General features: G+C 37.8%; 1 protein-coding gene and 1 long non-coding RNA gene across 5 annotated transcripts in view; one reads left to right on the forward strand and one right to left on the reverse strand.

Annotated features, from left to right (window-relative positions):
- LOC110255476 overlaps positions 1-16,799 on the forward strand; it is a 170,355-nt gene that overhangs the window by 125,195 nt on the left and 28,361 nt on the right. The gene's annotated exons all lie outside the window — the stretch shown is intronic.
- The window catches only part of COL28A1 (collagen type XXVIII alpha 1 chain), a 171,050-nt gene that overhangs the window by 83,177 nt on the left and 71,074 nt on the right, over positions 1-16,799 (reverse strand). For all 4 annotated transcript variants that reach the window (XM_021063396.1, XM_021063395.1, XM_021063397.1 and 1 more), the window contains exons 16-20: positions 16,629-16,697; positions 13,102-13,170; positions 10,648-10,716; positions 2,859-2,930; positions 2,054-2,122 (exon numbers count right to left, since the gene is read on the reverse strand). In XM_021063396.1, coding sequence (XP_020919055.1) covers positions 2,054-2,122; positions 2,859-2,930; positions 10,648-10,716; positions 13,102-13,170; positions 16,629-16,697 — 348 coding nt within the window. The remainder of the gene's footprint in view (positions 1-2,053; positions 2,123-2,858; positions 2,931-10,647; positions 10,717-13,101; positions 13,171-16,628; positions 16,698-16,799) is intronic.

Consider the following 16,799-nt stretch of genomic DNA (forward strand, 5'->3'; position numbering starts at 1 on the left):
AACTCTCCTTCTTCTAAGGCTTATCAGCAAGGCACTATACCTAAGTGTGTGCCCACCTCACCAAAAGAACTCCTTGGGCTTTGTAGCCAAGGCCATTCTGTACTTATAACAGAAATGATGGTACCACACTTTTCACACCTGTGCATGCATCTGAGTCACCTAGGGATGGCTGGGCCCCACACTCAGTGTTCCTGATTTAGTAGTTCTGCATGGCAGTCCAATAATTTACTTTTCTGATGCACTCCCTGGTGATGCTGGTGCTGCTGTTCCTGGGACCACACTTTCAGAACCACTGGACTCTACCAAAGTCATCAGAAACCAGACACTTTTCTAAGAAGAAGAGGTAACTATAGAGTCCACAGATATATGATTAACTCCCTAACACACATACTGATGGAGAGTAGTGACAGAAAATTTTAAAAACTTGTTAAATGTCCCAAAATCACTTATTTTATCATTATCATTTGCCAATAGAGATGAAATCTATCCACAACTATTTATTTCCTCCCACTCACTACCAAACTTAATTTATTGATCTAAAGCCAACAGCAGGTGTGTCCCTGGCATGGCACAGAGGAAATGAATCCAACTTGGAACAATGAGGTAGGGGGTTTGATCCCTGGCCTTGCTCGGTGGGTTAAGGATCCAGCATTGCCGTGATCTGTGGTGTAGGTTGCAGACTCGGCTTGGATCTGGTGTTGCTATGGCTGTGGCTGTGGTATAGGCCAGCGGCTACAGTTCGAATTAGACCCCTAGCCTGGGAACCTCCACATGCCGTGGGCGTGGCCCTAAAAAGAGAGAAAGACAAAAAAAAAAAAAAAGAAGAAGAAGAAGAAGCCATCAGTAGGAATCCACTAAATAAAGTGCCAACATTGAGACACAGCATGTGTTGGGTATGTGATATGGCCTTCCATAAGCCCCAAATCACCTCAAAGCCCAGCTCTAGTTAACGTCTATTCTCCTTGCCCTGCTGGGATATTTCCCACCACACATTGCTTTCCTCTTGAAAACATTTCTCCTTGGTTTCCCTGACATGGTTCTGTGTATTCATTCTATCTATCTTCATGCTGTTCTGAATGCTCTTTCTCCAACTACTGCAAAACACGGATTCAAAGCTTAGCTCTCTTAGATATCATTTGTTCCCAAGGGTATATGGAAGAAAACATTAGCTCTCCTGAATGTTAGTGGGCAATTACTTCTAGAACTTTTTTTTGGCATGATGTTAAAAGGATATTATCTGTTCACATTTCCACTTCCTCCTGCCCACCCTCCCACCCCAAAAGTAGATCTCATAGTCTGGTTAGTAATTTTAAGTGTTTGAAATTCTACAAGTATATTTACATTTCAAATTCTCACATTTAAGGTTAATGACTCAGTTTTAGACAATGTTCTCAAAAGATATATCTTAAGCTATCAATTGCTATTTTAATAGGATTATAAATAGAACATTAGTAAGTATATAGATTTTATTTTTACTTTACTCATATATAATTCTTCGGAATATTTATATGAGCATTGATGACTGAACATAAGAACTGCTGGAACATCTGACCCCTTAGGTCTTATTGATGAATTTTGATATTCTCATCTTGACATATAAAGATATTACTCAACTATCATTTCTACAATGCGTAAAATAAATTTATGCCGTGTTGTGAAAGTGCCACTTAATAGGTGATATTTTTCATTACTGCATGAGCATGTAGAAATATTTGGAAAAAATTTATGAACTTTCAAGTCTCAAGGATGTATCTCAAGGCTCTTTTTTCCCCTGTGATGTATTTTATAAATGTCAATCTAGCTGTTTATTGAGAAAACATATGTTGAACTCTTCCTATAGGCTGGGCCTATGACAGTTGTTAGGAAAATGAAAAATGAATAATACATGCTTCCTGTCTTACAAAAGCTCAAAAGCTAGTATCCATAATTTTAAGCCAGAAGTAAATACCTTTGACATAGCAAGAAAATGATCAAATTTCTCCTGTCCTTAGTGTCAGGGCCAGCAAACAGGCAGTCTGCTCCCCATTCTCTAACACTGTAGATTATTCCATACCTTGAGACCAGGTTGTCCTTTTCCAGGTGGTCCTTCAGGGCCTCTTGCTCCTGGAAGCCCTGCTTCTCCCTGGAGAAAATGACACTGATGTCTTAGAGGTCCCACTACAGACACCCACCTTGACTCTTCTTACAGCCAGTAGATTCTCTGCTGAGATCCTCCAAAACACAACACAACTTAACTCTAGTCTCGAAATTAATTTGGAAGTTTGCCAACTTGAATAAATTAATATTCAACTACAGTTTCACTCAGAGCAGCTGAAATATCATGAAAAGTCCAAATTCTCAGCCAATTTCCAAAGCAATAAGCTCACTTTCCTTTGGCTCTTCATTCACATTGGGTGGTTTGTTTTTTTAAAAAAAAAAGAAAAGAAAGACTTTCGGCCTCTCCATCTGCTATTTTTCACTACTTATATTGAAAAATGAGTATTTCAAATGTCAACTCAAAATATTTCAGGAAATCTTTCTAATGGCCTTACTTCTTGAATACATTTACAGACTCTCCTTTTGGAGAAAGGAAAAAGGTGTTTTTCTCTAAGCTTAAATGAAAGTGCTTTCTAGGAATCCAAGGGGACTAGGTCAGTGTAGAATAGTTCTCCAAAACACCAGAGAGAAGGCAGATACTTCTCAGCCTTTGAATCGGTACTCTTTCTATCTGAAGTAAATGAAAAAGGAAATTTAGTGTTGCGGGATTTTTTTCTTAAAAAGACTGAGTTTATCTTGAATGGCTTAATTTGAGCTCCTGCACTACCAAGATATAGTACGGTTCAATAGTTTTACTTCACTAATACGCAAAACAGTGTTACCTTCTTGCCTGCTGCTCCATCTTCTCCTGGTACTCCTGGCTGTCCTGGGAGTCCTGTTGAGCCTGGCTCCCCCTGGTGGATGAGCAAAGATTTTACTTCTCAGATGTTCCTATTTACCATGTTACGCCATTCTGAAGTATTTGGAATTGAATATATCTTCTAATGTCTGAGAAAACCCTGTGAGTAGGGAAATCCGAGCAGTAACGAATAGTCATTAAACCATCTAACCATGAGCATTGTTTATCCTCTCTGGGACTTGGTTTTGGATTATGTTGTTTGTAATGGATTGAATTGTGACACCTCCACCCCCAAAAAGATATGTTGAAGTCTTAAACTTTGGTACCTGTGAATGGACCTTATTTGGTAATCAAGTTAAGATGTAATTTGAAGTTCTTGTTATGGCTCAGTGGTAACGAACCCAACTAGTATCCATGAGGATGTGGGTTTGATCCCTGGCCTCACTCAGTGGGTTAAAGATCCAGCATTGCTGTGAGCTGTGGTATAGGTCAAAGATGTGGCTCGGATCTGGCATTTCTGTGGTTGTGGTATAGGCCAGCAGCTGTAGCTCTGATTGGACCCCTAGCCTGGGAAATTTCACACACCACAGATATGGCCCTAAAAGGAAAAAAGAAAAAAAAAATAGACGTAATCAGGTTAAGATGAAGATCAGGTTAAGATGGTTCCTAAGCCAAAGTAACTGATATCCTTATAAGAAGAGGGAAACATGAAGACAGACACATGGGGAGAACACCATGTGACAACAGAAGCCAAGATTAGAGTGACATAGCTTCAAGACAAGGAATTCCAAGGATCGGCTCCCACCAGGAGCTTAGAAGCACGAAAAGTTCTTCCCTAAAGTTTTTGGAGGAAGCATGACCCAGCAGATAGCTTGATTTTTTTACTTCTGGCTTCCAAAACCATAAGACAGTAAGTTTCTGTTTCATTAAGCCACAGAGTTTGTGGTAATTTGTGATAGCAACCCTTAAAAAACTAATATAAAAGTGAAATAAAAAAAAATTGAGCCCTAATATAGCTTCCAACTGTAATATTCAGTAATTTTACTTGCTTCCAAGTTAATTTGTGATTAAGTCCCTTAAAGTATTCAGAGAAAACACATGCTACTTTCATATAGTATAAAAGGGTCCTTACTGCATATAGTAAGAGAAAAAATATTGAAAATATTGAAAGTGGTTCACATAAACTACACTTTAAAAACTAGTGAAAACACAGTGAACCTAAAAATAAGTAGAAGGATATAATAAAGCAGAAAATAATAACTTATAAGCAAAAAGCAAGAATGACAATATTAAAAGGTAATACTTAAAAATATAAGAAAATTTAAAAACATCTAGCAGTAATTATTAACATTAAAAAGGCACAAAAGTAGTACTAGAAACGAAAGACATATATATACCTAGCAAAGAGATTTTTAGTCATACAAAATTTCTGTGACAATTTGAAACAAATATATTAGAAACATTAATAAATGGATAATCTTCAAAAAAGATATATGGAGTTACCATCGTGGCTCAGCAGAAACGAATCTGACTAGTATCCTTGAGGATGCAGGTTCAATCCCTGGCCTGCTCAGTGGGTTAAGGATCCAGCATTACCATGAGCTGTAGTGTAGGTCGCAGACATGGTTCAGATCCCGCATTGCTATGGCTGTGGCATAGGCCAGCAGCTGCAGCTCCGACTCAACCCCTAGCCTGGGAACTTCCATGTGCTGTGGGTATGACTCTAAAAAGCAAAAAAAAAAGAAAAAAGAAAAAGAAAAAGAAAGAAAGCTGCTAAGAGAGAATATTTTAAAAGTTCTCAACACAGGGAAAAGAAATTTGTAACTATATGAGGTAAGGTATATTGACTGAAATAACTATGGTAGTTGTTTCACAATATATACATAATCCAATCATCATGTTGTGAGTCTAAAACTAATACAATATTATATGTCAATTATATCTCAGTAAAGCTGAAAAAATTTTTCAAAAAAATAAAAATAAAATATACTATAACAAGACAACTTAATTATAGACCAATCTATGTAAGAAAAATGAGGCAACTTAAGGGTCTGATCAGAATGGAGGAGCTAGATTTAAATTCTCACCTGATGCAACTGAAAAGCAGACAAAATATATGAAACAATGATTTTTTCAAAACGTTAGACACCAAGTAATAAAGCATAATTATCCCTTAGAGAGGGAAAACAAAATAGGTAAGTGCTACAATTCCCCAAGTCTATTGCCTGGATAAAGTCTCCAGGTCATGATGCAGGGAAAGAGAACCCAGAGAAAGTTCAGAAGTCTTTCTAATCTAAGGAGACAAAGGTAGGAATCTGGGTAAACCAAGGTATTAAAAATTCACACAATAGGAGTTCCCGCTGTGGCTCAGTGGGATCAGCAGCATCTCTGCAGTGCTGGGATGCAGGTTTGATCCCCAGCCTGGCACAGTGGGTTAAGGATCTGGCGTTGCTGTACCTACAGCGTAGGTCACACCTGCAGCTCAGATCTGATCCCTGGCCCAGGAACTCCATATGTTACAGGGCAGCCAAAAAGAAAAACATCACAAAATAGATTACCAGAGAGGAAGGAGTGACATGGAGGGAGCTCTGAAGATCTGCTGAGCATCCCCCTTGAGCAGTCAGGTGAGTACTGTTCAGCACAGTATGAAGGAACTACCCAAGGCTGGAAAACAACCAAATTAAAGGATTAGAGGGAACTGACAGCAGGTGAGACACAGTGCGTGCTCCCGGTGGCAAGAAAGAAAACTTGACAGTTCTGAAGGCACAGAATTCTAAAAAGGATTGTGGCTTGGTAGTGGGATAAAATTAACCCTAGACCAAATACTGCTCTTGTCTTACCTGATAAAGCTTAAAAGCAAGACCAAAAGGCTCAAACTGTTTCCAAGCAATGTAGAAGCCTCTAAGAACAAAGCTCAAAAATGCTTAGAGGAATACAAAAATATTTAGCACTCACAAAGGTAAAATTCACGATGTTTGGCATCTAATCAAAAATTACCACAAATCAAAAAAGCTGCCAAAAGCTGACCCAGAAAATGACACAGGCAATAAAATTCATAGAAAAGGACATTAAAACAGTTTTTATACTACATTTCATATGTTCAAGAAACTAGAGGAAATTTAAAACATGTTAAACAGGGAGTTCCCGTTGTGGCGCAGTGGTTAACGAATCCAACTAGGAACCATGAGGTTGCGGGTTCGGCCCCTGCCCTTGCTCAGTGGGTTAAGGATCTGGCGTTGCCGTGAGCTGTGGTGTAGGTTGCAGACGCGGTTCGGATCCCGCATTGCTGTGGCTCTGGCGTAGGCCGGTGGCTACAGCTCCAATTGGACCCCTAGCCTGGGAACCTCCATATGCTGCGAGAGCAGCCCAAGAAATAGCAAAAAAAGACAAAAATAAATAAATAAATAAATAAAATAAATAAAACATGTTAAACAGAGACATGAAAGATATAGAAGGGTACAAATTGAACTTATAGAATTGAAAACTGCAAGCTATAAGACTAAAAATACACTGGATAGAATTAAAAGCAGATTAGATATCACAGAAGAAAAGAATAATAAACTGAAAGATAGAGAAATAAACTCTATCCAAAATGAAACACAAAGAGAAAAGGGACGGAAAAAGAATGAGCAGTGACCTGTTATAGCTAGTTGGAAGATATAGAAAAAGAAAACAATTCATAATTGCAAATTTTTGCTAAGACACCTTTTTAAAAAAAGTAGAAAATCTTTATGGATAAAATGACAAATATTTTCTTCAAAAATTAGAGAGTTTTACTCTGTGGTTTGAAAGACTCAATATTTAATATGAAAATTCAAGGCAATTTCAAAAACCCCAATAGGATATTTTGTCAAATTTGACAAGCCAATTCTAAAATGTAAATGTTAGCATCAAGAATAGCCAAGGAAGAAGATGAGAGTATTTTCCCTATTGATGACAAAACATTACAAATCTATCATAATCAAGACAGAGAGGCAGTAGCACTGAGATATAAGACAAATGGGACAGAACAGAGAGCTCAGGCACTGCTCCTCACAAACATAGGACTTCAATATGTGACATAGCAAGTATCACAAATCAGTGTGACAAAGATGGACTATTTAATAACTGGTGCTGGGATATTTGGTTATCCTTATGGGAAAAAATAGATCATACATCACCCAACCCACAAAAATAAATCCCAAGTGGATTAAAGACCTAAATTTTAAAAACACCAAAAGTTTCAGAAGAAAATAACTAAGAATATATTATGACTTTTAGAGTTAAGAAATGTTTTAAAATAACATTCTAAAAGCCCAAAACATAAAGGGATAGAAATACATCAAAATCTAATACTTCTGGATACTGAAAAATAAATGAAAAAGCCAAGCCATAGCCCAAGATAATTGAAACCCAAATAACAAAGTACCAATATCCAGACACCTAAAGAACTATTAATAAGAACACAACAGTTACAAAAATGAGAATCTACAGGAATTTACAAAAAAGAAAAACTGAGGTTCATTAAATACACAAAAACTGTCTAGTTATCAAGGAATGAAAACTAAACCAATGAGATGTATTTTTACACAATTCATATTGACAAGAATGTAGAAAAAAGCATTGTCATCTATTACTGGAAGGAGGATAAACAGTGCAAAGATTTTACCCGTTGACTATCTTGGGTAGGATTTTTACAATATCAAAATTGAAAAAAACAATTTTTTAATTATTAAAAAGGAGCTCCCTCATTGTTCAGTGGGTTAAGATCTGGCATTATCACTGCTGTGGCACAGGTTTGATCCCTGGAGTGGGAACTCCTGCATGCCACAGGTGTGGCCAAAAGTAATAATAATAAACAAAATTGAAAACTTACATACCCTGTAACCTTTAAGTTCTGCTTGTAGCAATTTATCATCTATTAATGAGAGAAACTTGTATTCTCACACAAGAGAAAAATCAGAGAATGTTTACGGCAGCATTGGCAAACAAAAAAATGGAAAGCAATTTATATGTTCATCAATAGAAAAATGTGTAAATATTAAATGAGATGTTTTCATATACTGTAGTATCATGGTGCAATTAAAATGAATGAATTAAAGGCTTTAAAAAATACAAATAGGAGTTCCCTTCATGGCTCAGTGGCTAATGAATTCAATCGGACTAGGAACAATGATGTTGCAGGTTCAATCCCTGGCCTTGCTTAGTGGGTTAAGAATCTGGTGTTGTGGTGAGCTGTGCTGTAGGTCGCAGATGTGGCTCGGATCCAAAGTTGCTGTGGCTGAGACATAGGCTGGCGGCTGTAGCTCCAATTCTATTGCTAGCCTGGGAACCCCCATATGCTGCGGGTGCAGCCCTAAAATGATAAAAAAAAATACAAATAACACATAAGGCTGAGTATAACTACATTGTAGAATGATATGTAATGATATATTATGTAAAAAAGCAACAAATGGCTTATAGATAAAAACTTATGGGAAAATTATAAAAATTTTGACAGAATGATAAATACCAAATTCATGATAATGAATATGTCTGGGGAGGGAAAGGAGAGCAATAGGATTGGGGAGCACAGAACAGAGGCCTCTTTTTATACCTGCAATGCTTCTTAAATAAATTGTAGAATAAATATGGCAAAATGTTAATATTTGATAAAACTGTCTTGTGTAACACATGGATGTTCTTTGTTATTCTGTACAATAGTGAGTATGTTTTCATTTTTTAGAGAGAGATTTTGTATCCATTTAGTGCGAAACTAGGATTTGAACTTCAGTGGTGTAACTCCTTAGTAGCCTCCTCTACATGGCCTCTCTGAAACTGGCATATATATAACATAATATGTATATATACATATATACTATAGACATGTAAAGACATAGCATGTGGGAGTTCCTTGGTGGCCTAGCAGTTAAGGATCTGGCATTGTCACTGCTGTGGACAGGTCACTGATTGGTAGGTTAGATCCCTGGCCCAGGAATTTCTGTATGCTATGATCATGGCTAAACAAACAGTGTGTGTGTGTACGCATATAAATACTCAGCATATTTAGCACTTAGCACATTTGTGTAACACATCAAAACCATGTAACAAATAGCAGCTAATATCACTATATTATTACTTTTTTTTTTTTTTTTGTCTTTTTAGGGTCACTCCCACAGCATGTGGAGGTTCCCAGGCTAGGGACTGAATCAGAGCTGCAGCTGCCAGCCTATACCACAGCCACTGCAACCCCAGATCCAAGCTACATCTGCAACCTACACCACAGCTCATGGCAAAGCCAGATCCTTAACCCACTGAGTGAGGCCGGGGATCAAATCTGTGTCCTTTTGGATACTAGTCAGATTCATTTCCACTGAGCCACAATGGGAACTGCATTATTACATTTTGTATCTCTTGCTTATGTATATGTTATGTTTCTGTATATGTGATATGTATATTCATCTTAGGCCATATCTTATATTCTCCGAATACTCAAATTCTCATAATAATCATGGCAATAGCAGCAGAATAATGATGAATTTTAATCCTCAGCATGGCTTGCCAGATTCCACATGCCTTCAGAATGAGCTATGGAAATTGTGAAGGGTAAAATAAGGATTTGTTTGTTTGTTTGTTTGTTTTTTGCTTTTTAGAACCACACCCACGGCACATGGAGGTTCCCAGGCTAGGGGTCCAATTGGAGTTGTAGCTGCTGGCCTATACCACAGCCACAGCAACACAGGATCAGAGCTGCGTCTGCAACCTACACCACAGCTCAGGCCATTGCTGGATCCTAACCCACTGAGAAGGCCAGGGATCAAACCTGTATCCTCATGGATGCTAGTCAGATTCGAAAACTGCTGCGCCACAACGGGAACGTCCCATTTATATATTTAACAGATTTATTGAGCACCTATTGTGTCCCAAACTGGGGATTCAGTAATAAAAAAGAAAAAAAGGGAACAGAGTCCTTGCGCCAGTGGAGTAGCATTGTCCAATAGAAATACAAAGCAAGATGTATAGTTATAATTTTAGTAATAGCCACATTTGCAACATTAAGAGAAACAGATAAATACAATTCTAATAACATGTTTACTTACTCTAATACATCTGAAATTTTATCATTTTGATATGTAGTCAATATACAAATATATTGACCATATAGTTTACATTCTTTTTCTTTGTCCCCATTTTTGTAATCAAGTGTGTGTAGTACATGTCTAGCTTACCTCAATTCATACTAGCCACATATCAAATATTCAGTAACAACGTGTGGCTAGTGGCTGCCATATTGGCAGTGTGTTTCTAGAGGGTATAGTAAGATGAAAAGTAATTTAAAAAACATGCAAGTTGGGAATATTGGTAAAAGCAAGGAAATAAACAGGCTTCTTTTAAATAACTGGGTAACAGGGGTGAGGTAGACATACTTTATTTACATTCAGGAAATGGTTTTTGAGGAAGTAGCTTTTGAGCTGTGATCTGAAAGAGCCAGCCACAAAACAAAAGAGGGGAAGTAAAGTTTTCTGAAATCCTCCTAATGCTGTATAACATGGCAGGCAATAATGTTCTCAAAGAATCACTCTGTGCTATAAGAGTATCTCCGATGCTAATAAACAAAAAAATAGAAAGCATCATCATTAAACTAAGAGTTTGGTTTTTCTTAACAAGAGTTAAGCATCAGACTGCTTTCTGAATAAATATTCTAATCTGGTTTAAAAACAGATGAAACATGCATAATCTGTATTGCATTTGGGTAGACGTGAAATTTAGCATAATATTAACATAAATGCTTCTAAGCAGCTTTGAGAACTCACCTTTGGACCTTGTACTCCAACTCCCACTGGTCCTCTAGGACCTGTAGGTCCTATCTGGCCTACTTCTCCCTAGTGAGGAAAGAGTGAAGCGTATTTGACCATAGCAGCAAAGTAAAAATAAAATATACCTACCTTTGATTGCCTAAGAGCAAAACACGGCAACGGAATAAAACTAAGTTTCATATGCTCCATTCACACATGTGTATGTAGGTGTGTGTATAGCTATACATCTACGCAAATATATATTTCAGGCAATTATTTATTTTTAATTTTAGATATATTTCATATATACCTAAAGCTTCATCTATCTATCCGTCTATCTATGGTCTGGCTTAAAATATAAGCTCTGTAGCATATTCAAAATTTACTTTGAGAAGTCTCAAAGGAGGGCACCTAGAAAAGATAAGCAGTTATATTCCAGAACAACTAAAACTGACACATGAGAAGCCAAGGTTCTGCTGATCAAAAGCTATATCATAATCAGAGAAAACAAACTGAGCTTTTAACATTGAGCTTGAATCAGAAACCTCAAGGACAATAACTGTATTCTATTAAGCTACTTCTCACATGGGGCTCTCAAAGGAATCTACTAAAAGATAGGTGTCCTCAGAGAAAGATTTATTTAACAATGATTGGCAATGCTTTGAAGCACCATTAAGGACAGGTGGTTAAATAGTATGTGTCATGTCTTTCTCCAAGGGATAAATAGTTCTACTTTAGAAGACAATTTGATTCTCCATTTCATAGAAAAAAAAATTGTTAGGTTATTGCTGATTCCATGTCTTTAACTAAATGTTTTAGTTGATGGACCTATGGTGGGAAAGTTGGTGAGAATGAAAACTAGCCAACCCACAAGGAACCTCTTCAGATATTACTGCTTGAGTTGCTGGAATAGGATCTCATAAGTAAAAGTAATGAAAACAGTCATTAAGATAGAGTAAACACAGTCTGCTCCCATTGTTAGCTGCCAGTTCTGCATCCGTGGATTTGAAACGGACTCCCCATAAAATTGAGTTCCTCTGTGGAGTTCGTGATTAACTTCTCCATCCAACAACTTTATTCCCTTCTTGGCCTGTTCCTGTTCCCCTTAGGATTGAGGCGTATCAAAGAAAAGGGGGGTTGAGCAGGATCCTGGGGGCCCTCCTGTATACAAAACCCCTCTATTTTCCTGTTTCTTATTCTCGGAAAAGGATTTTAGTCTCCTAGGCCTTCCTGGAGTTCCAAAGAACAGGCCTAGGCAGTTAGTAATTAGGGAAGTGAGGGAATGCAGAAACTAAGGGAATGCAATTAAATAAGAAAAGTAGTGACAACAGTTCGGTGATTAACAGAGCCCTAGTTCCTCCTTAAGGGAGAGACAAAACAATCTGAGGATATCTCTGAGTTGTTCTTTAGGAACGAAGATCCCCCTCCCTGCCTGCCTCTTGTTTGTAGAAGAAGCTTGGCATCTCTGACTCCATGTTGCAACTACCTCTTCTTCTGCTTTAACCTCTGACTCCTAAGCCTCTGCTTAGTCCTGCACGCAGTCATGTTAATCACTAAAGGAATTCTCCTCACAGGTTAAGATTTGTGCAAATAGTCCCTTACCCAAAAGAAAGTTGTCTCCCATGAGGAGATAAGAAAGTATGAATAGAAACAAGGATTGTCCTGTTAAGATCTTTAGGAATATCATGACCTGGTCAATTAAAGTCAACTGACCAAGAGCAAAATGTTTTCACAACCCTCTTCGGACCCTTGCTGGCGCCCACATATCTGAGGTTGTCTGTCACTTCTTGATCTTAACTCCCTCTTGCTTCCACTTCTTTACCACAAGAAAAGTTTGAATTCTACCCCAAATTAAGATGGTTCTTTAGGACAATAGTGAGCCATCTCCTTGGTTTGCTGGCTTTCCAAATGAAGTGACTTTTCCTCACCCCAACACCTTGTCTCTTGACTTATTGGCCAGTTGTGCAGCAAGCCATAGGAGCTTGGACTCAGTTATAGATTCAATCAACCTTGGATGGAAAACATTCTAGAAAGTTCCAAAACCAAAACCTGAATTTGCTACATGCCAGCAACTTTTCGCATAGATAGCATTTACATGGTATTTGGTATTAGACATTATCTAGATATGATTTTTTAAGTATAAGAGGATGTGAGTAGGTTATATGCAAATCCTAAACCATTTATATAAGGGACTTGAGCATCCTCAGTTTTTGGTGTGTAGGGCGGGATGGGAGATCTAAAATTAATCTTCCAGCAAATACCAAGGGACAAATTTGAAAGCTTCTAAGAGCATAAAGAATACATATTACATTTTCTAAACCATTAGGAATATTGGTAACACTCTGCATTAAATCTAGATCTCTGACTTTAAAGTTCATCTCCTCTGCTACCTTCCAAATGCACTAACAACTGACCAGAAAACAGCAATTAAAATACAGATCAATTAAACTCTTCTCTCATTTAGAAAGTTACCTTGGGACCAGGTAAGCCTTGTCCTGGGGGCCCTTGTGGACCAGGTGGACCAATAGGACCTTGGATTCCCTTTAAAAATAAAATTTAAAAAATAATATTAGGTAAATTAAGAAATTTAGATAAGATTAGTTTCAAATCCTCGAAAGTACAGGTTCATTCACATGCCATAATTGATTACTTATAGCCAATTAATACTTGTTGAATGACAAGGCAGAGGCTGCTAGTTGAACCATAATATGCATTCTACCTTTTTTCTATAGTAAGAGAAACTTTAGCTGGCTTGCATGGCTACCCACAATAAAGAACCTGTTTTCTAGTACCTGTTGCAGCTGGGTGTTGCCAAGTGAACTGGACTCTGGCCAGTGGGATGTGAATGGAAATGATATGTATAGTCCCTGGTTCGTATTTGCAGACACCAAACTGAAGAATATTCTAATAGCTGACTCTCACTTACTTTGTGGGTATAAAAGGGGGGGAAGTGACAAGATTTAATAAGATTTTCTTTGGAGAAAGTTGTCTTCTAAGTATTTTCTCTGGAGAAAATAGAAGGGTTCGGATTGCTTCTTTTACCACATTCTAGAAAGAGAGTATCAGTGAACCATATGGAGACCTTAATTTTGTTTTTGAGACACAGTAGACCAGGGAATTATTTCTGCCTGAGAAAGCTAAGTGTGCTGTGCTGTGTGAGTAAGAGAGGGCCGGGGTAGGAGCAGCCTGTGCACCCAGAGTTCAACAGTGCAGAGCCCATACACGTTTTTTCCCATGGACCATACTCTTGATGCCTGGAGTAGGCCTGGAACTGCTTGGAATCTTGTCCAAGAGGACCTAGAAGAATAACAGAACTCCAACAGAGAGTTGGTATAGCATAAAGCTCCAGAAAAGCAGAGACTGATGAGGAGAGATGGAGAGAGTCCTCCATCCACATCCCAGGAGGAAGAGTAGGGAGTCCCACCAGGAATAGTGTCAGCTTCAAACATCCACCAAGACCAGAGGACCCAGTGCCATCTAAGAATAGACCAGCCCAGAAAGAACTTCCATGCCCTCCCCTACGTCTCGCACCATCCCGTCCTTGATTCAGCCTGGGAGGGATAAGAAGGACATTCCATTCCATGGACCCCAAGTTCTCCCTGCAGCTCATACTGGATTAATGAAGATTGAAAGGAAGATGAATACATTGACTAGATAGTTTTCTTTACACAGTGAAAACTGTGATTTGCAACTTAGAGGTGACCCTTTAATTCACCATTACCTAAAAGTGACAAGAAAATTCTCTAGCCTGCTGGTAATTTCTTTCTGCGGAAACAAAAAAAGAAAAAACTTTCTGCACTGAAAAACCGCATAAGGGATAAGGATAGAAAAAAAACCTAAGATTTTGTTTTGTTTACACCCCACAGGCCATGATTGTGTACACAATGGTTACAGATACATGATTATTTTATTATAAATGTTATCCCATTTTCTCCAGCTAGATGATGCAACTGATTGTTCATTTTTAAATTACAGATGTTATTTCCCTTTTTCTCTGCTTGATGGTGATGAAGCAATCTAAACAATTGAAGCTAAGATTCAGTATGAACATTGAGTCATTGTAAAAAGGAATCCTGACCTTGACAGTAGTCTGCAATTAGCATGCAAGGAATCAAAAAGAGCAAAGAATATGTGCATATATGTGTGTACATGTATATTTGTGGTTCTTTATATTTCACTTTATTTTATAATAGACTTGAAGTAGTCAAGCCTCCAAAGAGTTAATGAAAATCTGCAGGCCACTTGAGGGATATTGTAATCATGTTGCTAGAAACAGAAGTTCCCTCAGAAACAGATAAGTGGGAAAATAATTTCTGTAAGAATGGGAAGATCTAATAATAACAGTAATTCGACATGTTAAATTAAGGATAAGAAAGAAAATGAGTAACTCCCGCACAGAGGTTAAATTTAAGTAGAATTTAAGTCATTTTTCTTAAATGGATAAACAAATCCTTTTCAATTTCCTATCCAATAGGAGTCAGCTTCTTATGGTCACATATACCTTAAAAGTTTTTTTCTCTTGAAAAAGGAAGAGAAGGGGGTAAGAAAACAAAGTTAAAGAAGAATTTTTGTTGTTGTTCTTTTTTTTTCCCCCTCTTTCCAACCTGAAGAACAACTTGCACCAAGAAACAGCATTAAAGGCAACAGGAAGTTCCAGGTGGGAGGTCCAAGAATCACAGGCCATCTGGAAAGGCTTGGCTTTCTCTGGACCTCATTTTCAGCCCCATAGCAGTGACTCAGCAGCAGGAACTCCACAAGACCCAGGATGTGACAGCACTGTCATTCCAGGGTCAGAAACTAGCAGAAGCTATACTCTGAAACTAGCAAAAAACTCACAAATTTTGAGACTGCCTGGTGGCATAGTCAAACCATGATCCTTGTGTAGTCAAAAACCCCAGCTCTTAATTATTATCTAAATATTTATATACAAATTTATCTTGGCTTCTTCTGTACCTTAATCCTCCTAATGTATTATACTAGGGAGAAGGATCCCTTCCTCCTACCAGAGGGAAATAAATGGAAAAAGGAGTTACATCCAGCTTGGTTGTTGCTTGGATTAACAACAACAAAAATAAATAATTACAATATGATTAGAAATAAACTTAAAATGTCAACAATGAGATGTGGATTATCTCCTTTTTTATCCCCCCCACCTCCCACTCTTAAATAAAGGAAGTACTATGTGTTCACTAAACAACAGAATGATTCAATCCATAATCGTAAATTGATTAAAATCCAACTGATTTGCCAACTTTCTACATAGGAAGACATTCAGCATAAATTTGAATTTGTTGGTCACTTTGATTAAATGAGATGAGGTAAGTAGGAAGTACTATTGCATTATCTCATATTATTTCAAGCTGACAAAATTGCCTTGCTTTTCCAAAAGTTATAGTCAGAAGATTTTGGAAGTAGTTCCAGCCAGAAATGTAGAAACATCCTCAGAGATCTTTCCTTTCTTCTGACCGGGGGCGGGGGGGTGTGTGTCAAGAGTCATATATAAACCTATCTGTAGTTTGCTTCTATTCAGGAATGGTACCCCTTCAGTAAAATGGTTGTTTCTGATTCTGGTTCTTGTTTCAGTGTAATACTTCTTTAGATTGGTATGTGGCTAGGGGGTGGGGAACACTACTCTACTGGCCTTTGAAATGAGTGCGACTGCATTATTCACAGACCTTCAAGGGGAAAAACACACACAAACCAACCAGTAAGTAAGCAATTGCTCCCAAGGAAAACTAACAAATATACTTCTCCAAAACACTTATCCTGAAAATTAGGCTTTAATTAACACACAAGTTGTTTTTTATGTCTTTGGAAGTTCTAAAAACAACAGTCCCATGAAACTGTCTTATCCTTCCCTATATGCACTTATGGATATATATTCCGTGGCAGTTTGACTATTAAATAGAGTTGTAGGTGTTTGTAGGACTGGCCTTTAGTGAACACCAGGCTTGAGCCAGAATGTTCTGTACAAAAGGGAAAGAGAGAGCATTGATTACCTGTTCCCCTTGACTGCCAATTCCAGGGATGCCCATTGGTCCTTGGGGTCCTACAGGTCCCAGATCCCCCTGTGTAGAAAGTAAGTCAGAAATACAACAGTAACATTAACCTCATTCTTTTGTACTTTGCTAATTTTGAATTATGCTGGATTCACATCTATTTTTAGACCA

The sequence above is a fragment of the Sus scrofa genome, chromosome 9 (genome assembly GCF_000003025.6).
Source record: "Sus scrofa isolate TJ Tabasco breed Duroc chromosome 9, Sscrofa11.1, whole genome shotgun sequence".
Classification (NCBI taxonomy): Eukaryota; Metazoa; Chordata; class Mammalia; order Artiodactyla; family Suidae; genus Sus; species Sus scrofa.